This window comes from Brachyhypopomus gauderio, chromosome 9 (assembly GCF_052324685.1).
Source record: "Brachyhypopomus gauderio isolate BG-103 chromosome 9, BGAUD_0.2, whole genome shotgun sequence".
NCBI lineage: Eukaryota > Metazoa > Chordata > Actinopteri > Gymnotiformes > Hypopomidae > Brachyhypopomus > Brachyhypopomus gauderio.
This window is the reverse complement of record NC_135219.1, coordinates 20,411,630-20,434,589: the sequence shown is the minus strand read 5'-3', so window position 1 is coordinate 20,434,589 and position 22,960 is coordinate 20,411,630. Positions and strand designations below refer to the sequence as shown.

The following is a 22,960-nucleotide window of genomic DNA, read 5'->3' as shown; positions in this document are numbered from 1 at the left end:
ACAAGGAAGTACTCTAGACGCGAACTTCTTCACCAGAAGTCACAATGTTGCAAAATGTCTTTCTGAAACGTGCGTGCTTCATAAACTGTGTTCCAGTATTACATAATTAATGTAATACCTGAAGTTGACAGGTAAGGCTGTATCTTTAGCATTGGCTGGCCGAGCGTGGAGGGGCATGAAGTCGTTCAGGTGTTGTGGTCGACACGGGTACGCGGTGGAGGTCTCCCCGTTTATCCCCACCAGACTCGCCTGCGCCTCCTCACAGCACTACGGCATCGCAGGTGAGATGAGGGAGCGTGTAACAAACCCCAAACACGAGGGGTATGAGGACAGAAATATCGTGCATTTATTGTGAATTGCATTCTAACATAAACAGCTGATGCATTCAGCCTGTGTGTGTAAAGCGGAGAAAGGTCGTGCAGTGCACGAAGACCCTGCACATGAGAACAAGTGCATTCATGTTGTTTTGTGATTTTAGATTTTTGTTCATTTTAGGATGTGGAACATTGTTTGTGCTGGAACAGAGAGAAGATGATGTGCTGCTCTTAAACAGGTACATTTTGCATACTTTGTTAGGCTACAACCTAACGGTCCAGATATATATGGAGAATGCATGTTGTTACATCTGAGAATGAAGTTATAATATGCAGTATTACAATATAGCCTTATTTAGCTGGAGATGACCTGAGCTGAAACTTACCAACAGCTGCCACGAATGGGAATTAATATGATTATGTGCTTTACTGTACATTAAAACATAAACACACCAGTGGACCCCTTATTGGCCAATGTTAAAGCCTGTCCTACATTCAACCTTTAGTGATGTCAGTATGTCTGTTTTGCTTATGTAGCTATAACTGTGCAAAAACAATATACACCGTCCGCTACAACTTTAATACCATCTCTCTTGTGTTATGTCTGCGTCCTCTAAAGCCACCAAAGCAGCACTGAAATGTCAGGGCACGGACTCCACAAAACCTCAGAGAGGAGCAAGTCACCTTCTCCTTCTGTTGTTTCATGGTCCAGTCCTGATGTTGCTTACATACCCTTAAATGCAGGGGTCAGGTGTGGGTACCATACACAGCCAGCTGTGATGCACTGCGTGTTGTTACATCTTCCTGTCATCACCGGCATTACCTTTTCAGAAATTGGTGCTACAGTAGCTCTTCTGTGGGATCAGAACAAACGAGTTAGTCTTTGTTTCTCATGTGTATCACTGAGCCTTGGGCATCCAGGAGCAGCATTTTTCCACCTGTCGCCCCCTTGTGGTAGAAGTTAAGGACCCCCCCCCCCCCCCACCACCACCACCAAGACTTTCTATTTTAGAGATCAAATCCTTTCACATGTCCATTTTTACTGCTACCAACACATCAGCTTCAAGAACTGACTGTTCATTTGCTCCCTAATTTATCCCACCACTCGACAGGGATGCCAGTATTCAGTATTCAGGATTCAGTGTCGTTCCCTTCTCCTGCCAGTAGTTTTAATGTTGTGATCAGTGCATTGTGCGGATCCTGCATGTTTTCTCTCCAGCTTCGACTGGAACGACGGGCTGTTTGACGTGACGTGGAGCGAGAGTAACGAACACGTGCTGGTGACCGGAGGCGGGGACGGCTCGCTGCAGATCTGGGACACAGCCAATCATCGCGGCCCTTTACAAGTCCTGAAAGGGCACACGCAAGAGGTGAACCGCGAAGTGGTCGCCTACTACCTAAAACCACGTCTATAACGCACGTCCTTTCTTCGTTAGCGTTCGTCACGGCTGTAGCGGTTCTTACCTTTGCTTCCAGGTGTATGCAGTGGATTGGAGCCAGACGCGGGCGGAGAACCTCGTGGTGTCAGGGTCCTGGGACCACACGGCCAGGGTGGTAAGCAGGAACTTGTACTAAAGGTTCATATTTGTGAAGAAGACGGAGAGAAATCCAAGATCTCAGATGTTGATTAGAGTAAATTATGGCTGAAATGTAGAGAGGACTACGATGTTCTTTGTTGTAAAGTGGTTGCTCACTGAATCGGCCCATTTAAATATGTTCATATATTCATTCCTTATAAGCAAATTACCGCGATTCTCTTGTAGTGGGCCAATTGGCTTAATGTATTGTACTAGAGAGACATTTTACATTTTTAGCCTGTTTCAATAAAGTGAACTCTATATTTTGGATGTAAGGAGTGGAACGAACATGCATATACACTTCCACTGGACAACAGCCAGATTTAATTCAAAACAGACTGAAACTCCAGCTCGGTTTAACTCCAAACCGCTGCTCATTCCTTAAAGCACGAGCTTTACTGGCCTCGGCCAATACGCAGATGCATTCCTGCGCTATATGGACAAACCCGAGTACATGTGGAGTTAAGGCTGCTTTTCCCACAGTGGGATCCTGAGCGCTGTCAGTCTGTGGCCACTCTTCTGGGCCACGAGGGGGTTCTCTACAGCACCATCTGGTCCCCCCACATCCCGGCCTGCTTCGCCTCGACGTCAGGTATCTGCACCCGCCACACAGCCACGTGTCTTGCATACGTGTTAGACATAGCATGTACGTGGTTGTAGGCTTGTTGTGTACTTTATGTGGAAGAAAGTTGAGAGGTTTTGTATAATAGCTCACCTAGAAAAGGTGCCGGGTACACCAGGGTCCCAGAGGCTATGCACACTCTCATTCTGATGAATCTAGGGTTATTAGAAGATATAATCTTAATTCATATCCTGACATGCATTGTTCAGAGTTGGTAAATGTTTTAAAATGTAAAATTATTATAATTTTTTTAGATATTTAGATTATAATACTAAATACTAATCCAAATACTACTAAAACAAAGCTTAAAGAGGGTGAGTACACTTTTCAGATGTGTACAGAACAATTCAAACATGTAAATAGCAGCGTATTCAACTCTCTATATTTGGTCTGTAGTAGTACTGTAATTTACCACAAGAGGACAGTGATGACTTATCACCATGTTTTTGAGTTTAATTTTCAAATTCAGTCTGGTAGAGAAAAAAAAGAGCTTTGACAGTTTAGGGTATTGTTGTCATATCGTGGCAGTTTTAAAGAATGTTTCCAATGGTGGTTTCACAATAGTGGCTTTGTTGTTGGTGAAATGAAGTAGGTCTTCCAGTTCATAATATATCCAAGCTTATGCTTGTGGTGCTTAGAGTTAGAAAATGTCCCCTTTAAGCAGGAGAGGGACAAAATAAGTGAGTGACTGATTAAATGAATGTGTGTGTGTGTGTGTGTGTGTGTGTGTGTGTGTGTGTGTGTGTGTGAGTGTGTGTGTGTGTGTGTGTGTGTGTGTGTGTGTGTGTGTGCTTGCACGTACTCGTACCTCCTAACCGTCACGGGTCCGTCCTGTTCGCTGCGTGTGCTGCCCCTTCTGCACCAGGCTCTGTCATCAGGGTTCATCAGAGTTCATCAGCTCCCAGCTGCTCCTGTTCAGATCTTATCAGCTCACCCCCCAGTGCCCGGAGCTCCTCTGTTCCATCAACTCCAGCTCGCACTGAACCTGCTGCAGTGAACCTGCAGCTCGCAGCCCTGCCACTCTCTAAACAAACCAGAGCCCCAAAACGGCCACGCCGTACACCAGTGGTTTGGAAATGAAGCCCTCAGCGCTGGTCACTGAAGTGGAGCTGGTGGCGAGGCTGTAATTCAGCTTTGATTTATTCTGACGGTTGCCCGTTTGGGACAAGAGGTTAATGGTTAGAAGACAAAACCTGATTAGGTCACCAAACACTTTGCGTCTACGCTCCATCTGGTCGTTTTCCATTTTGCCCCTGCGTAGGCTAACGCACTGGGAACGGGACGAGTAATTAAGAAATTATTGGTTTGCTTGTGTTTCTGAAAGACCGGAACTGCCCAGTCAGAGCCTCGGGGGTTAGACTGTGGCATCAACACAGTACTGCCTTCACCCACTTGGGCCTCCTCACTCACGCTCGCCGTGTCCGGCCCAGACTGGCCCTCCGCGGGGAGGCTCGGCCCCTGCAGCGCTGCGTCATCGTGATGGAGAGCCCAGGCACTTTGCTATTAAACGGTGACACCCAAGGCATAAGCAAGCCCGTAATGAGAAGTGGCTGAAAATCGATACGGGACGCCGAATCCACGCTAAATTTGATAACTGCAGGGGGAGAGGGGCGGGAGAAATCGTTTGTGAAACGCAGCGTCAGCAGAGCGGCCAACGGCACGGAGGCGTCGGAGCGGCCGTCGAGACAGTTCTGCACGTTCACACAGAAGGGACCTTCACCGGGTCTTCTTACCCAGCAGTCCCTGTGTGCGAGGCTCAGTATTAATTTCTGGAGAGCGAGTGTCTTTTGGGTATTTGATAAGTAAAGTGATAGCATAACCACGCAGCTGAACTGGTTTATTGATGGGTTTCAAATTGCATAATAGTGGAAACGTGCTTTCTGCTTATGCTGAGAGAAAATATTGGTTTGCAATATTGATCCACACATCCTCTCTTTGCATAATTTCTTAAACGGTTTAACTGTATGACCTCCTATTGCCACCAGGAATTATGTTACTGCCATGACATATTTAACCCAGTATTCACAAATAGACGTACAAATGTCTTGCAAATTGGTCCATAATTTGTTAAATGAACTGACTGATACCTAAAAAAGAGAAAAGCTTGTATGACTGAAAACACTACAAACTATATGCTGGTCGTCATATGTGATTTTGCATATATGGTTTGTGTATATTTTATTAGAAATACCCAGAGTGTTTGTATGGCAGTTTCAACTAACAATTTACATATTGTCCTTAATTGATGTTTCCCATATTCACCTGTGTTTAATTCTGTTAGTTTAGTTAAATTTTTGTTTAATTTTTATTACTTAACAGAACTTGTACAGAACATATAAACACGGTACCATTGTGACTGGGATCACTTTCACATGGCCAGAATCGGTTGGCTAGTTGAGACATTTAAAAATATTTTTCTAGATTTTCAAAGCAACGAACGGGTCAAATGTCAAATGAAACTGCATACGTTCCTAAAAAAATAAAATAAAGGAGAAGGAAGTGACATTTGGGAGATAAGAGATTAATTTTCCTCCTGAGTGCACTCTTTGTCCCATAGTCTTGAGTGAGGGTCTTCGTCAGCTTTTTCTTGGTGCTGCTATTGGTCCCGCGCCCCCCACCCCCGCATGCCTGCAGTACAGACCCCGTCTCTTCAGGCTGCCAAGCTTTACAGGACAATGCTCAGCGTGGTCTGGAAGAGGCCATATCGACGAGAGATCCATTTTACCGCAATTTAAAGTTCCACTGCCACGATGCCCAGCAGTGAGCTGCAAATTAAAAGTGCGTGTTACGCATCACGTCGACGGCACCGCAGCCGCACTGGAAGTCCCCCCCCCCCCCCCCCCGTCTCTTTCCCGGGGGCTTGCGTGGTCCAGCTCCACACGTGCTGTCTGACGAGACTCTGTGGCTCATTGTTCACATTCTTGGTTAATTTGGTCAGCGCCAGGCCTGTTTCTCAGTGATCTTTTTCAAATGATGGTGCTGTGTCTGCAGATCCAGAGGAGAACTCCCAACCATAAATGGTCAAATATCAGCTGACATACTCCAAGTTCAGATTTTTAGTTTTAAGATGTATGCTGTGTTGTAGATCGTACTGTAAAAATTGTTGCATGTTAGGATACTGTGAAACTGTGCACGAGAATCCACAAAGGGTTCCATGTGTCTCGACTACAGGCCAAAGCTTTGGTCTCCTAGAGGTGTTCCACAGCTACGGCGCTGAGTGACAGGAACACCACATAGTCATCAAGCTCCGAATTACCTCCAAATTAAGAGTTAATTAAGTAAATCAAAGTCATATGTTTTAACCCTCCTATCGTGTTGTGGGTCAATTTGACCCGTTTCAAAGTTTGAAGATGTAGGAAAACTATTTAAAATAATTTTTTCTGTATGAAACTTCTTCTGCTTGGGTTAATTAGTGTAATCAACATATTATATGAAAATAATTTATGTCAGTTATTTGCAACCACCCCCTGCATGTTTATATCACATAGATACTGTTCGGGTCAATTTGACCCTTTTTTAAATTTTTGACCCTTTTTTAAAATTTTTTATTTTTATTTTTTTTATTTGTGTGTGTATGTGTGTGTGTGTGTATGTGTGTGTGTGTGTATGTGTGTGTGTACAATTGTGTGTGTGTTTGTGTGTGTTTGTGTGTGTGTTTGTGTGTGTGTTTGTGTGTGTTTGTGTGTGTTTGTTTGTGTGTTTGAGTGTGTGTTTGAGTGTGTGTGTGTGTTTGAGTGTGTGTTTGAGTGTGTGTTTGTGTTTGTGTGTGTGTGTGTGTGTGTATGAGAGTGTGTTTGTGTATGTGTTTGTGTGTGTGTTTGTGTGTATGTATGTGTGTGTGTGTGTGTGTGTGTGTGTGTATATGAGAGTGTGTGTGTGTTTGTGTGTATGTGTGTTTGTGTGTATGTGTGTTTGTGTGTGTTTGTGTGTGTGTTTGTGTGTTTGTGTGTATGTGTGTTTGTGTGTATGTGTGTTTGTGTGTATGTGTGTTTGTGTGTGTTTGTGTGTGTTTGTGTGTGTGTGTGTGTTTGTGTGTGTGTGTGTGTGTGTGTGTGTGTGTATGTGTGTATGTGTGTTTGAGTGTGTGTTTGAGTGTGTGTTTGTGTGTGTTTGAGTGTGTGTTTGAGTGTGTGTTTGAGTGTCTGTGTGTGTGTTTGTGTGTGTGTTTGTGTGTGTGTTTGTGTGTGTGTTTGTGTGTGTGTGTTTGTGTTTGTGTGTGTGTGTATGAGAGTGTGTGTTTGTGTATGTGTTTGTGTGTATGTATATGTGTGTGTGTGTGTGTGTGTGTGTGTGTGTGTATGTGTGTGTATGTGTGTGTGTGTGTATGTGTGTATGAGAGTGTATGTGTTTGTGTGTGTATGTTTGTGTGTGTGTGTGTGTGTGTGTGTGTGTCTGTGTGTGTATGTGTGTCTGTGTATGTGTGTGTGTGTATGAGAGTGTGTTTGTGTGTATGTGTGTTTGTGTGTGTGTGTGTGTGTGTGTGTATGTGTGTGTGTGTGTGTGTGTGTGTGTGTGTGTTTGTGTGTGTGTGTGTTTGTGTGTGTGTGTGTTTGTGTGTGTGTGTGTTTGTGTGTATGTGTGTTTTTGTGTGTGTATGTGTGTGTGTATGTGTGTGAGTGTGTGTGTATAAGTGTATGAGAGTGTTGTGTGTGTTTGATATCATAGTTTGAACATGGAAATTTTCACATTTTTATGAAAAACGATCCTAATTGAACCATTACATGTTACAAGTAAGGAACACCATTGCACTAAATATTGATAGAATAATTAGTAATGTAGTTAGTAATTAAATATTCACACTGTTTGTTAGGATTTTTTTGGTTTCAGACATCTTTTGAACAATTAAACATGCACCAGGGTTAAAGTGACCCTAAACAGTACGGCTGTTTGAAAAGGATGCACATAATAGGAGGGTTAAGTGATGAACTATCGAATCGTCAAAGAGCAAAGCATATTTTAACAGCTCTGGGCCTAACTTTACGAAGTAGAGATTTGTCTCCCATGTAGAGGGTGTAGGGCTGTCATACTCGACTATACACTAGTGCCAACTGCTCTTGTAAGTGGGGATACACTAATATGAAAGTCCGAGAGGGGCCATGTGAGTCTTCTGGAGCTGACATCAGTGCGGAAGAAGGACATTCTTCAGGAAAGCATTGATGCACAGTGTAGTCCTGAATTGGAGCCTGGTTTGTACCCAGGGGTTCGCTCCAGTATTATACATCTCTTATGTGGTGAGTTCCTGGCTCTGTTTCACTGGGACATGAATGGTGCTGATGCTGCAGGTTGCCATGGACGCGTGCGTTGGGCGATGAACGGCTGGACCAAGTCACTCGCTGCTGGCTGCTGGAGGTCAAATGTGGTGTTAAATTATAGAGTGTATGGAGCAGATCCCCTTCTGTTGAGCTTCTTCTGTTGGTGAGGTAAACTGCCAGCAGGATGGTTACTGTGGAGAGAGAGAGAGAGAGAAAGAGAGAGACGAGGGAAAGGGACAGAAGTGGGGAACAAGGTGGAAAACGGGCTCCTTGTTGAAATTCTGTGTAGCTATGGCTAATGCTAATTGCTGACTCATTCCGTTGGCAGTGCTGCCGTTTCAGGTCCATTCACGGGGAAGTGGTCCTGGAAACGAGCCTCATGGCTCGTGCGGACTGCGCAGAGCGCTAGCGTTCCAGGAAGAACACTGCCTACGCAAAAGCGCTCGCGTTCACAACGTGTATGTGTTGCTAGGAGACGGGACGCTGCGAGTGTGGGACGTGAAGGCGGGATCCTGTCAGTTGGCCATTCCAGCCCACAAGGCGGAGATCCTCAGCTGTGATTGGTGTAAATACGATCAGGTAACTCTGAGATTCTGTGTTTGAGGCTTCACTCAACTGGAGAAAATGAATTAGAAAACTAAACCATGACTGAAAAGCAGCATAACTGTGACTTGTTCTATGCCCATAGAGGTGAAATCATAGCACTCCCTGACCATGAGTTGACAAAGTGAATAGGAGTTTGTAGATATGTGAAGATATGTCATAAAATAATTTTTGACAGCGATAGTTCCCCACAGCTGCCATTTTCAGTTGACTCTGTGCTTGTGTTAGCTGAAAGTTCCCAAGCATGCAGGCCTCTGGTCCTCTGAGGCCTCGTGTGTCTTCCCCTCAGAGTGTCGTGGTGACGGGGTCCGTCGACTGCAGCTTGTGCGTGTGGGACCTGCGGAGCCCCCAGCAGCCCGTGGCGCGGACGCTCGACCACTCCTATGCCATCCGGAGGGTGAAGGCAAGTTCACACACGCCACCTCACCTCTCCCTCCCCGTCTGGAGTTTAAGCACATCTCCCTGATCTCCTTCTGGTCTCGGGCGCATCTCAAAGAATCTCAAACGGCTTTAAACGTAAAACATCAAAGAGACGATAATTGAAGTCACTCGGTGGATGGCGTGCAGGTTGCCGTTCGTGCGCATGCGTGTCACCTGTTTCAGACACAAAGACCCCCACCCCCAACCCCGGGGTCGTGACCTCGCCTTTACCCGCCCCGCGCTGCGACCGTTCTGGATTTAGGACTCTGGATCAGAACTCCACCTAATTGGGTTGGCGGGCCGGTGCATCCGCTTGGCCGGCGGTCAGCAGGAGAGAACCGTGCCCCGCCTACGTGCTGCCAGTGACTCAGCAGAGGACAGAAACACAGCCGCACGCACCACACACACCACACACCGCCCCGGGCACATCCAGCAGTCACCCAGTCCCAACATTCACCTTCCGTGGTGTAGAGGAGCAACAGCAGAGAGAGATCTTACGGCTGCAGTCATCACGATGAGTCACAAACTCGACCCTCTTTTGCATGGAACGGGTATAAGATCGTATACTGCAGGCTAATTATATTACTGCTGGGTTCGTGTTCAGTGTGACTGTCACAGCCACGCTCATTCATGATGCTCATCAATATTGCATATGTCAGTTGTAGTCTTCACCCATATTCAGTAAATTAACTTGTCCCACACCATTCTGTCCTGAACAATAACCCTCCAGCTTCCCTGACAGTGATGTGACTCGTTTAATTTTCCATGACCCTCCATCTAGAGAAGGGACTCTGGACGTATGTGATACCAAACGCAGCCCTTAGCCATTTGAAATCAAACTGTAAAATCAATTTAGTTGGTTATTTAGTTGTCGTTACCTTTTGAATTATCTGGACTTCTGCATGAATGGACTTTGAATTGCCATGTGAACTGTACTTGAATCAAAATAATAAATTAAGGCACCCATGCTAACACACGATAGGTAATTTGCATATTTATATTAAACAAATGAAATTTTTTAAAAAGCTGTGAAGATGTGGAAAAGCATGTGAACATCTAGGAGAATGACTCTTAATGGCTCCTTAAGATGAGGTGCTATTCTGCAGCCCTGCGACCTGGATGGCTTGCAGTCATTGAGGGATCGATGAATTTGGGATCTATGAATTTTTATATTCAGAGAGGCTATCTGTAACATAAAGCTCAAAGCTGAGCCTGGGTCATGCTCTGCTGATCAAGAAAGCAAAATGACCCAGAATGCAAGAATAATTCAAGAAAAAAAAAGTGGCCCAGACAAAAGAAATCCGATATGTCAGTGTGGCCAAGTCCACAGCCCTGAGCCCAATCCTGCTCGGCGGTGGCGTGATTTGAAGCAGGCTGTTCCAGCCACAAGATGAAGCAGTTTGTAGAACAACAGACCAAAACATGTTCCTATTGCCACATCCACTATATGTGTTCTAGTGATCTGCAGCTGTGCACACCAGCCACTGGAAAATTAAAAACTGTTCTTGAAAGGGGATAAAATGTTATAAGGATCGTGTTGGTAAAGTAATTACTAAATTGAGCTGTCTGTAAGCGATCATAGTAAAACTCCTGGCGAGAAAACGGCTTGATCAATAATCTCCTGGTGCTTTCAGTGGGCTTTGTTTTGAAGTTCTCAGCGTGTTACTTTAGCCTGGTAATGTACAGAATTCAACTGTCCGTTCCTGGGGGAACCTCTAATTAGCAGCTGAGCACTCAAATGTTCTTAATTAAGAACAACTCAACAGTGAACTCAAACAGCAAATGCTTTTTAACCAGTGATTTCAAAGCATTTACCACAATTATATAATAATAAATATAGCCGCAAGCGGCAATTACGGGGTCCAAGCGCAGGGTATGGGCACCATCTGGCACGCCTAGATGCGTAAGCATGTGTGTGTAATCACTGGGTAGGTATGGGTGAAGCAATGTGTATATGAAACCTATAGGTAGGCCATTGCATGTGTGTGCATGTGTAAGAAAGATGTAGGGGTAATTCAGGAAATTCTAGTATAGCGCCACCTAGTGGTGCAATTCCCGTCATACTTGAGTATGTCTTAGAGGGTGTGTAGATGAACATAATATGTGAGTTTCATGTTGATTGGCATATGATAAGCTTGTGAAATGTGAACTGAAAGCTGATTGGTCGATAGCGGCGGCCATATTGGACATATGATGGTGCAGGTCAAGGACCTGTGTCATAGGTGCATATAGATGATGCATACCAAGTTTGGAGTTATTTGGCCAATCGGTGTGGGCAGGAGAGTTTTTTGGCTGTTATAGCGCCACCTAGGTGTGCATGTCTGCCAAAATGTATGTGCCGGTCTAGACACCCAATAGGTACATGTGTGTGAAATTTGGAGTGAATACATGAAAGTATGCCTGAGATACAGCAGAATATGTGGATTTTTGGCGAAGGAATTTTCTACGCTTGACTTGTGATGCATGTGGCCAAGCCCATGTGCAGAAATGTGCACTTTGGCTCCATAACAATTAAAGTTCAGACTCTTGTGAGCGCCTGGATACCACATATGTGCATATATGTGAAAAATCCAGGGACTAGTACGCGCTCAAAAATGTGAGCAAATTTGCATATTATGCAAATTAGCTCGACATGTAAGGGGCGGAGCATATGGCTTCAATGGAACTTTTTTTAGATGAGCACATGCCTGATCAGGTGAAGTTTACATTTTGTCTCTAGGACATACGGTTTAGGAGAAACACCAGTTTAAACTTTTTCATGCGTTTTTGTGCGCTATAGCGCCACCTATGGTCGGATCGGGCTGGCGTGTTGCGCCTGAGTAGCGGAGAGGAGTACTACAAGTTGGCCAAAGGAGAAGTCTGTAGGTCTTACGGTTTAGGCTGCACAACGCGTTTTAAGGCAGAAAAAAAATTGGCATATGCAAAGCTTGTGAAAGGTGTACTGAAAACTGATTGGTCGATAGCGGTGGCCATATTGGACATATGATGGTGCAGATCAAGGACCTGTGTCATAGGTGCATATAGATGATGCGTACCAAGTTTGGAGTTATTTGGCCAATCGGTGTGGGCAGGAGAGTTTTTTGGCCGTTATAGCGCCACCTAGGTGTGCATGTCTGCCAAAATGCATGTGCAGGTCTAGACACCCAATAGGTACATGTATGTGAAATTTGGTATGAATACGTGAAAGAATGCCTGAGATATAGCAGAATATGTGCATTTTTGGCGAAGGAATTTTCTACGCTTGACTTGTGATGCATGTGGCCACGCCCATGTGCAGAAATGTGCACTTTGGCTCCATAATAATTAAAGTTCAGACTCTTCTGAACGTTTTGATGCCACATATGTGCATGTATGTGAAAAATCCAGGGACTAGTACGCGCTCAAAAATGTGTGCAAATTTGCATATTATGCAAATTAGCTCGACATGTAAGGGGCGGAGCTTATGGGTTCAAATGTATTTTTTGTAGAATGGAAGAAGACTGATCAGATGCAATTGGAATTTTTTGTTTATGACATACGGTGTAGGCGTGACAATTTTTTGCGCTCTATAGCGCCACCTATGGTCGGATCGGGCCGGCGTGTTGCGCCTGAGTAGCGGAGAGGAGTACTACAAGTTGGCCAAAGGAGAAGTCTGTAGGTGCTACGGTTTAGGCTGCACAACGCGTTTTAGCGGAGAAAAAGAATAATAATAATAATAATCAGAACAAATACAATAGGGTTCCAGCACCTTCAGTGCTTGGACCCCTAATAATGTAATATTAATACCACAATAATATTCACTGCCCATCACAGCACTCTGCAGTTTCTAGTATCCGTTAAGGAAGGATCCTGCTGTGTGTTTGCAGGAGATCCTCCTGTCTGCTGCACTAGTAATTTTCATTTCTGTTTTGTATGTTTTAATGTTTTCCTCTAGTTCTCCCCGTTTTACAAGACACTGCTGGCATCATGCTCGTATGACTTCACAGTCAGGTAAGACCAGTAGTACACAGTCAGGTAAGACCAGTAGTACACAGCCAACTGCACATCCCCTTCAGACGCCACGCGTGCTGACACTTCTGGTGACGCTTTTTCTTCATAGCTCTTTGTTCTTATGCACCGTAGTTCATGTCTTGATTTCTTGAGTTTTTCCTCAATGTCGTGGGTGTTCCTTCCGTTCCTTAAGACAATTACAAAGAAAAAAAAAATCTCTTTATCAACCCACACTGATTCTCAGAGGAAACCGAAGAAAAAACATACAGCACTGGAGATATGGAGATGGGATTTTCATATGGAAATAAGATGGTGTTCATCACGTACGTGCAATGAAAACTTTCATCTCCTTAGGCCTTGTTCTCAGCTTCCTTCTTAACTACCCAGAAGCAGTGAACCGTGATCTCTGTAGAAGATAAGCTTTCCTGACATTTGCCTACTCAGACCATGTACTTGGATTGCTGAGTAATGCTGAGTACCCATATAAAAGTGTGTGGTTTAATGAGGAGACCAGGTGCTGGGAAGATTGAGATGGTGATCAAGATCTTCCCTGTCCAGTGAGGTTTGTAAAACACATAGATCTAATTTCAGGGTTGACTGGTTTACTTACTTTGTTGAGGGCCCAGACTGTGTTTAAGAATATGAAATGTGAAAATGTGTTTATAGTTCCTGTGAGGCTAATCTTTGTGTAAAGAAGATAATCCTAAATAAAGTAGTCATGGATATTACCTCAGAATTCACAGCTGCTAAGCTCCACTTCTCCTCAGTTGCAGTGATATCAGTTCTTCTTACAAATCATTTTGGGTCCTGTGGTTTTTACAAGTTTACTGCTTTGGCCACTCAATTGATCTCATTTTATGGGATTGAGATTGTCATAAAGATCTTGGTTTGTGTTCAGTGCTAGTTTGTTGAAGATGGCCTATTGTGGGACAATTCTTGGTTTTGGGCTACTCTGTCATTAGCAACTGGAAGACATTGACTTTCTGCAGTCAGACTGTTGCATATATATCTGAATGTGTATACCAAGGCAGACTTGTGTGCAGGGAGAGAAATAGATTTTCCAGTGCTTCCTGAGAGAAATCGTGTTTTGTTCTGGCTGCAAATGCAATCGGTTTATTGATGAAATCTTGGAGAAACATTTTAGGCCTGAAGTAATGATCTGAAGTACTGAAAGTGGCCCAAGAAAGGCCTTTGGGGTGTTTGAGTTTGGGTTGGAGATTGCTGTGCTTGCCAGACTCTCCTGTATGCATTCTTGACCCATTACGATCCACACTTCCATATCTCCCTAAACAAAACAGTGTTGATGGTGGCTTCCAAGGTTGAGAGAGGATACTCAGGAAGCTTAATTGGACTGAAAATGGTTATGACTAAATGTCAGAAAAGCCCAAATCAGTACCATATTTCCAGAGAATGCTTGAGATTTTGCAGTCTAGAAAACCAACTTAATAACTAGCGAACTAGGGTCTTTTTAGACGCTATCTTTGCATCATCAATTGTAAACACCTTGCTCCTACATTCCTCTCTTATTTAAATCTAAAATGTATTTCTGTGTTCTTCCTCTGTTTTTTGTGCATCGTATACAGTTGTAGGTGGTTCATTTTATAATCCGCCATATTACTGCACAACAGGGTATAATCTCAGTCTGGGTGGAGAATTTTAATACTGCCCAGTCCTACTTTGGAAGGTCTGGTGGTGATTGGCTAAGTACCCTCCACTTGCTTCACTTCAGTCTTTAACCTTAAAATAAAGTGGATGAGTATACAAACAGTAAATGTTTCTTCGTGTATAAACGCAAAGCAGATGTTTCACTCGCTCCACCCCCTGTTACTGGCTGCCATAGTTTTTCCCAGCGTCTCCTCTGTACCATGTGCAGCTGGTAGAGACGTGTGCACGAATGAAATGACACCCTGCAATAATGCCTTCAGGTGGGCGCTGGGTTGATGACGGATATTTAGACTCACTTTCCTCTTGTTTTAAAGTGTTCTTAAACGCGCTAGTGTTATCCAGAGACGCCACCTGAAATCTTTCCTTTGAATATAAATGTTTCAGTTTTTAAATGCATGTAGTTGCTCAAGTATGATACGTCTTGTTGTGCTTTTATACTTATTTCATAATATTATGCAAATATAAAATGGGCAATCACAATTATTGTGTATTGACTGCAATAACTGGTATAAATATTATACCAGATTGTAACGATTATGAGATAATAGGTGTAGGCGTTTTGTTTGGGGTTCACTGCCTTATGCTCCATCCATAAGCAGTTGTTGGTCCTAGTGGGGGGGGGTGTACGGCCAGGAGTCTCTCCCTCCCTCCACTGCTCTTCCCCCTGGACACATCTGACTCATTGCCCTGTGGGAAGATGTTACTTGAAATCAAAGTTCCAGTGGTTTTTTTCTGGCACAGACATGTGGGCATGGGCTTACAGACAAAGGTCTTCCCACCTGTGCCCCTCCCCTCCCAACCGAGCTCCAGGTGGGACACTCGTACATTTAGATGTTGTTTTTGCAGACTGCGACATCAGAGGAAATCACCATCAGAAATGTCTTTATATATTTATAAGGATTAGGCTGAGTGCCTCTATAATCACTGTCGGGAAGAACTGAAAGTTTGCGTAGTTCATCGGGGGGTGTTTCTTTTTCCTATAAAAATTAAAGCAATGGTTCCTTCCCTAATGGCGAGTAGTTAATTGCTAGCACAGGAGCATCTCGAGTGGACAGTCCGTAGTGACGGTGCAATTCATTCCAAAATGGCTTAATCTCTACCCGGAACTCTGGCCCTCAAGTCCCTGGAAAGAGGCCAGTAATGTAGCTCTAGACTCAATTAATGCAATGACCGTCCTTTTAAAGTAGCATGATTTGGCCATAGCGCAGTAGTCATTGCCATGGGGGACATGTAGAAGTTTGGGTTTATGATCCTGGCTAGTCAGGTTTGTGTCTTTAGGGTTTCTTCATAAACTCAAGTTCATATATATTCAAATACCCAAGTAAATGTGTATGGACACCCCATCCATGCTGACAATTATTTATTGGAAATGCTTTATTGCAGTAAAACCTAGTAAGAATATACTTTATATCATCATTATACTTCATATATCATCATACTTCATATTATTTTTAAATTTTTTAATATTTTATTCTGCTAAATTCAGGTCCATATCAAATGGCCTTTTCTTTTGCTAAATGCTTAGTTATTGCAGATACCGACAGAACACACATGAGACCCCCACAGACATGAAGTGGCACAGATTCAAGATCAGAAAGAACTCATTCAGTTAATTAGAAACTCTCGTTCAGGCGATGTAGGGATGTAACAGATGGACTATGGCATTTAATAGTGAGGGCAAATAAAGACCCTGTACATGTTTCATAATCTAGCTGAGATGACTTACCAGTCACTGCAGAGGCAGTTTACTTTAGGACCTGAATCACAATAATCTCAAAATATACATGAGTCTAGCTAGACTTATTTAAATATTGTGCAGTAACCAGTGATTTTTTTTTTAGAAGACTGAGTCCAAGTGTAGATAATTATTAATGTATATGTAGGTAATTATAAAATACATTGCACTACTGCATATTTGCTTTCATAGGACTAGACCCTGTGCACTGTCCTCTGATCAAATGACGTCTTCTATAGAAGTATACTTATGTTTTAGCACTTAAGGTCTCCACCTCTCATGAATTGACTGCTTACCAGTCACTATCAGATGACCTACTCATTACCTCTTACATAGTAAATAACTAGCTTGGTCCCATCAGAGAAGAGCTGGTTGAAGTACTATATTACAGTGGTTATATTACCTGTGTTATGATCAATTGAGGTAATGGTCAGATTTCAGACAGGAGACTAAAGGTGGGGAGTATAGGATGAGAGTGTATGGGGTGTAGAGGGGGTGGATGTGTGGAAGTGTATGGGGTGTAGAGAGGGTGGAGGTGTGGAAGTGTATGGGGTGCAGGTGATGGGGTGGGGTAGGGTGGTGTGGGATGCTGTGCTGCTATGTTGGGCAGGTAGGAGATGGTATGAGCACAGAGTCGTAATCATGAGTAGCTGACGGAGGAACACGGAGTCCGAGGTCTTCAGAATGATCACACCTGACAGTCACATCCAGTGAACAGAGCTGCCTCCGTGTTAAACGCATTGTGGTGGAGCACTGTGTAATCAGTCACTGTGTAAACACACCACATATGTGCAGGTCTAGAATTACAGTTAGAAATTTAGAAATAAATTGGATTTCAGGTGCTTTGGGTTAACAACTATGTTGTTGTCTGTTTTGTAAATGCATTGTATAAGATGCCACAAGAAAATTGTTTAAAGTTGTTTATTAGATTAGGATGTTTATGTAGTCCAGAAATGAAGGTGTACTTTTGCACAGTAACGTATGCAAGTACTAGCACTATATTTTTAAAACAAAAATGGTTATTCAGTAATCAGTAAATGTCTAAAGACCAAAAAAAATATCAAGAACTTTCCCAAGATCTTGGCAAAAAAAACCCAAGCTGAAGTGTACTGGCCTTCAGGAGCTTTTGAGCGTTTGAATTTGGTAATCTCAGCATAACCCAGTTTCACTACAACGTAACTGCTTCTATGCTCAGATTCTCACCACTTGGGATGTTAAATATGTCGGGGTGGCAGGTGAATCGGGTTCCTGTGGGATTTCCGCTGCTTAATACAGGAGACGCTGGCGTTCAGACAAACCAGTCGCTGCACTTAGCCAGGACGTCGGGCGATTACTCAGTTTTGTGGCCCGTTGTCCCGTGCCGGCTGAAAGGTGATTAACGGAAGTGATTTTCACTGGAGTGTGTGCACGGGTGAGAATCTTTTGTTCTCCTCCTGTGAAGTGAATTGAGTGTGTTTGGCCAGCCCCCTTTTCTTTTAAACGGATGACGTGCATGAGGGCGCGAGAGGCACCTGCTGTCACACACACTGCACTGTTTGCTTACACAGGTCTGTTCTGGCCTCTTTCAAACCCACCAGCCCTCCATGTTTGCCAGAGATAAAATGTCCCATTCCGATCACAATAAACCGCCGGTACATCCAGTTGCTATGTAGGAGGTTAATAGAAACGACTGTTTATATAGGATTAGTTACAGAGCGAAAATTATGTGTTGCATCACATTGCTGGAGGGTTAATGAGGAAAGGATATTGGTTGCACTGTCCTGTCCATACCACTGGGTCAAGAAGGCATTCTGTCCCCCCCCTCGTCCTTATGTAATTGCATGATTGATTTACTGTTTGGCACAAAATCTATGCATTGAATAATTGCAATCTGACCTCTTTTTTTGCCTAATGAATAGTCGTCTGTAAGCACGGCCTCTTAATGCATCCCCACCATTCCTTCTGAAGCCAGGACCTGCATCCACAATACTGCTACGTCCATAATTCATTCCACAGGCTCGTCTTAAAAGGCAGCCCTCCTCACGTCCGTGGCCGTCACGGGACGCTCTTAACTAATGCGCTTTGATCCTGCTGGATGGGCCAGCGCTAGCATTAATGCTCACCTAATGTCTTCCTGTGGCCGGCCAGCGTTTTTCGGGGAGGTGATTTAATTGGGTTTGCTGGATGGATGAGGTTGGGCCCGGCGAGCCGGGCCTGTGTCAGGGCTTTTGGGCTGCAGCGCTGGCGAGGATGGGGGAGGCAGCCACTCAATTAGCCTGATTGCCCCGTACTGCTCTGCGCCCGCAGGTTCTGGGATTACTCCAGGAGTCCGGCGCTGCTCGAGACCGTGGAGCACCACTCGGAGTTCGTGTACGGTCTGGATTTCAACCTGCACGTTCCCAACCAGGTAAAATGCCTGGAGATTGTTTGGGCGAAGCACAACAGCTGCGGCAACTTCTGACTTACGGCAATAATGTCTAATATTAGTCAACAAAATACTTTTTATTATTATTTTATTCATTTTCTCAAATTGTGCCGGATAGTTTCTATCAGTTAACATTAGCTGGTCGAGTACATCCATGACTGAATTCAGTTTGATTTGAGGTCTTCTAGAACATGCTTGGTCAGAACTTTTTTGTTTTTCAGTTGATGTTGAAACGATCCTTAATTTTCAGACCTGTGTCACTGTTTCCATCACGCCCTCTGAATCTCTCCGCCTAGTAGTAATGACGAGAGACTCTACCCACTGTGACGTTCTGATTGGCATTCCTGGAAAAAGCTAGTCACCCACATGTACACAAATGTGCACACACACACACACACACACACACACACACACACACACACACCGGTTGCTTGATGAGTCTGAAGTGTCTTTGGCTGGCAGCAGACGCACCCAGGTCGAGACGAGGCGTCCCGCAGACAGAGCAGTCTGGGATACAGGGGGCGGGGCCAGGAAACAGGGGGCCGGCCTCTGGGGAGAAGGCTCCGCCTGACACCAGCACTCACACTGATTGAGAGGAAGCTTGGGGGGGGGGTGTGAGCGCTCAATGAGGCGGGCTGAAGTGGGGAAGCTCACACTCATCAGCTCACACACACACACATCAGCTCACACACACACACATCAGCTCCTGTTGGATTGGGGCAGCACTCTGAGAGCACGCTGCTAACCCTGCACAGACTCCTTAGTATCACTTCAGAATTCAGTCTGGCAATGTGCTACAAATTGCAGACATATTTACCTGTATTTCCAGCTGTGGGACTGGAATATGTTGGTATTACACTCTGTATTAAACATTGCACTCTATAAGCTTTGTGTTGTGGTCTAAAAGTATACCTTATGCCTGTAGCATCACAGTGCTGCATGATGGCTTGGAAGTGTGTGTGTGTGTGTGTGTGTGTGTGTGTGTGTGTGTGTGTGTGTGTGTGTGTGTGTGTGTGTGTGTGTGTGTGTGTGTGTGTGTGTGTGTGTGTGTGTGTGTGTGTGTGTGTGTGTGTGTGTGTGTGTGTGTGTGTGTGTGTGTGTGTTATTGTTAGAGCCACATTTGAAAGCACAGCTGTTGGCAGCTCTTCATGGCGTGGGCTGTTCAGTACAGACTGAGTTTATAGTGTAGTGTAAGTGCCTCTACGTATTGTACTCCCTCAGCTCGGTGCCACACACACACTCCCTCCCTCCCTCTGACAGTGGCACAGGGCAGTGTCTCTTTTCACAGACACAAACACACTCCTACATCCATATTCTCGCTCCCGCTTATATCACAGTACTACAGCGTTGTACAGGTACTCGCGCACAATATAACACTCGCTCCAACGAGTGTGGCAACAGCACAGATTCCTCCCAGTTTCCCAACACCCACCCGACGCCCCTCCAGCCCACCGCCGAACTGTTACGCCGGGCTCTTAAGCACCTTTTATTAGGGTGTGACATGGACCGCTTTACACTCAACAGCTGCATCGCTGCAAGCATCCTGCACCCTCCACACAGTGTAATCATATCCCAGCAGCTCCTTAAGGAGGAGCAGACCCCACCCCTCACACCCCACCCCCCACCACTCACACCCACCCCTCACCCTCTCTTTCTGTTACCTGCTGGCCACCCGTCCACACCCTCTCTCGTGCGTCATTACTCTCATCATCATCATCATCATCACCACCACCCCCCTCCTCCACTGGCATCTCCGTGGTGCTCCGTCTCACTTGTGTAGTGAAGTAATTAATGGAGGGCGTTTTACCCTCCAGTGAGTGAATCATGGGCTCGTGTCCAGGCAGCCGTGTTGGTCAGCGCTCTTTCTTTACTCAGGAATAATGAGCTCCCCTCCTTCCTCCGGCAGAGGGGCCAGCGAGCGACAGCGGTGAAAGTGCTCTCGGCTCTATATCTTTGGTCTGACTTCACTACCCAAGTCTGGCTACAGCCACCCCCCCCCCCCCTCTCTTCCACATTGTCTTATATGCACTGTTGCATCATTTGCATATGTAAAAAGGAAACCGCATTCGGTTGGTCATTTGAAAGGGAAATTTATACAAGAACAGGACTAATTGTTTTTGTTGTCATTCGTTTGGTGATTTAAAAAGTGATGTTCAGGTTTTTAACTCGATCAACATTTTCATCCTGCTGCTTCTTAATAGCAAAATCCAGAACAGAACGACATATTTTCATGGGCAAGAGATTAAAATGGCGGTTATTTCCCTGCTTGAAATGACTTGTTGCTTGTTTGTTGCTGTCAGCGATGGGAACACGACCCAAATCGGTGTCATCAGAATACGTGAGCCGTGCAGAACTGTAGTTTCCCCTTGAAAACTCCACGTTCTTTGATGCTTCAAAACAAATAGGCTCAACATACTAGGGGCTTTGTTCACTGATGTAATCCTACATGCAGCATATTAAGCCAAACACATTATTGTCCGTTTCATCCAGCAAAGGTTTTTTCCTTGATTCAGCGCATGAAAGCCCAGAGCCCTTTTAAAGTAAAGGGGCAGTACAGTAAAACTGAGGTTGGATTTTTGTAGTCTACCGTGACGGTCCTTGATCCATGAAATGGTCTCTGCAGCATATGCTTACATTTACAGCATAGGGAGTCCGAACAAACACGCGAACCTCCGCATGGACATTCAAAGGCATCGAGCTTGCTGGGATGCTTCCAGGTTTAAACTACGATTCGGGTTTAAACCCAAATTGTGCCATGTGTCACCCATGGCCAGTTGTCTCTGAGAAGACCAGTCGGGGACTGCATGGCCTTTTCGGCGTTTGGCCTCCCTTCTACGGTCATGTTGCAGTGTGATGTGCACTTTTAGGGAATAATTTAGTCACTTAACAGAAATACCTTAATGGGATGTTTTTTGTTGTATTTCTTTTTTTTTTTTTTACAGTTTCTTTTATTAGTGTCAGTTTTGTTTTCTGTATTATCATCATTATTTTGAGTTCATGTTTATTTTCCTTACAATTATTTTTGAAAAGATCCTGCTTAATCAAATATCTCCTTTCTGTCCCTGCGAGAGCTCATCGTACAAGTTTAGGGCGGCAAACATGTTTTCACGGCAATGTAAACGTCTAATTGAGTGCTGTTGGACCGCCGCTTGGTTCCTGGTTCCTTGTGATTTATTCTAAATGAATTTAATAGTCTAATGCGGTCTGGTGGTGTGTTTGTTTACTGCAGGTGGTGGATTGCTCTTGGGATGAGACTGTAAAGATCTACACTCCTCCATGCCTGGTCGCACCTCAGCCAGGCCCGTCGTAGAGGATTTAATCACCGCACTGCGGTAGGGGTGGCCGGGACGATTCGTTTCACTCACCGACACGGAGTTTGCCAAGACCCCTCTGTGCTCTACCCTAATGATGCTTTTAAAGGAGGGTTCGATGAGCGTGTCTTCAGAACCCCCCACAATCTGGATGCCGATGTAATCTCATTGCGGATAACGGGTCCCGAAATCGCTCTCTGCCACGGAGTGGCAAAACGGAAACTGAAAAAGTTGGTGTTCAAACCTGAGTGGGTTTGTTGTGGCAATTGAGTGCCTACACACGCTTGTGTAAAATTTGTTTAAAACTAATTCTCGAAAATGTTAATTCATTTACCGGTTCCATAACTTATGCTGAAATGTTGTTAATGTCTCGGAAGCGCTGAATAAAGCTTTGTTTACCGTCACGTTCTGAATGCTCCTGATTCCATGATTCTTAGCCAATAAAATGATAATGTAATAAAGATATTCTGCCTCCCCCACACAGGCAAAAATGGCACAAAAAGGCACATGAAATTTGATTTAAAAACAATATTTAAAGATTCTCTTTCTCCCCTTCTGTGTGTGTGTGTGTGTGTGTGTGTGTGTGTGTGTGTGTGTGTGTGTGTGTGTGTGTGTGTGTGTGTGTGTGTGTGTGTGTGTGTGTGTGTGTGTGTGTGTGTGTGTGTGCGTGCGTGTGTGTGTGTGTGCATATTTGCATATACTTATCCGTCATAGTATAAAACTCAGTTATGTTTCAGAAATGTCAGACAGGTCAGTTAGGGGACAAAAGCTATTATGAATCCACTTCCCCTGCTTTGGTACAAATGAATGTGAAGGCAGCGGTTCTGCAGGTACTGTAGTTTTGCATTTCGCTAGTGTCCTGGTCATTGCTGGTAGCATGAAACGATTTTCGGCAGCCCACTTAGGTTGCACAGGTGGTCCTGCTCGTTCAGGACGCCACAGACGTACGTGAACTCACAACAAGATTTACTGTGTCTCCCAACATGGAGCATGAAGGAGATACCAGGACATTATACAAGGAGAGCTGGACAGGGCTGTGGAAGGACATCAACCCGGCAGGACCAATGTCTGCTCCTGTGTGCGAGGAG

The 22,960-nt window shown here is 44.6% G+C and overlaps 1 protein-coding gene across 3 annotated transcripts; it reads left to right on the top strand.

Moving 5' to 3' along the window:
• pex7 (peroxisomal biogenesis factor 7) lies at positions 1 to 22,276 on the top strand. Of its 3 annotated transcripts, XM_077017837.1 has the most exons (10): positions 1 to 281; positions 496 to 553; positions 1,534 to 1,684; positions 1,791 to 1,868; positions 2,375 to 2,483; positions 8,238 to 8,344; positions 8,658 to 8,771; positions 12,702 to 12,757; positions 18,444 to 18,543; positions 21,791 to 22,276. In XM_077017837.1, exons 1-10 carry the CDS (start codon positions 176 to 178, stop codon positions 21,869 to 21,871), a joined length of 960 nt encoding a protein of 319 aa, XP_076873952.1. In that variant the 5' UTR covers positions 1 to 175; the 3' UTR covers positions 21,872 to 22,276. The 3 variants fall into 3 exon arrangements, with proteins under 3 accessions (XP_076873952.1, XP_076873953.1, XP_076873954.1); XM_077017838.1 differs by lacking the exon at positions 12,702 to 12,757; XM_077017839.1 differs by lacking the exon at positions 18,444 to 18,543.
• The last annotated feature ends 684 nt before the right edge of the window (positions 22,277 to 22,960 follow it).

What these genes read in the sequence shown, in the direction of transcription:
- pex7 (XM_077017837.1), top strand. Translation starts at nt 176, where the DNA reads ATGAAGTCGTTCAGGTGTTGTGGTCGACACGGGTACGCGGTGGAGGTC. An exon ending in CTGCTTCGCCTCGACGTCAG is followed by an intron (nt 2,484 to 8,237) that starts GTATCTGCACCC and finishes ATGTGTTGCTAG; the next exon opens with GAGACGGGACGCTGCGAGTG. An exon ending in ATTGGTGTAAATACGATCAG is followed by an intron (nt 8,345 to 8,657) that starts GTAACTCTGAGA and finishes TCTTCCCCTCAG; the next exon opens with AGTGTCGTGGTGACGGGGTC.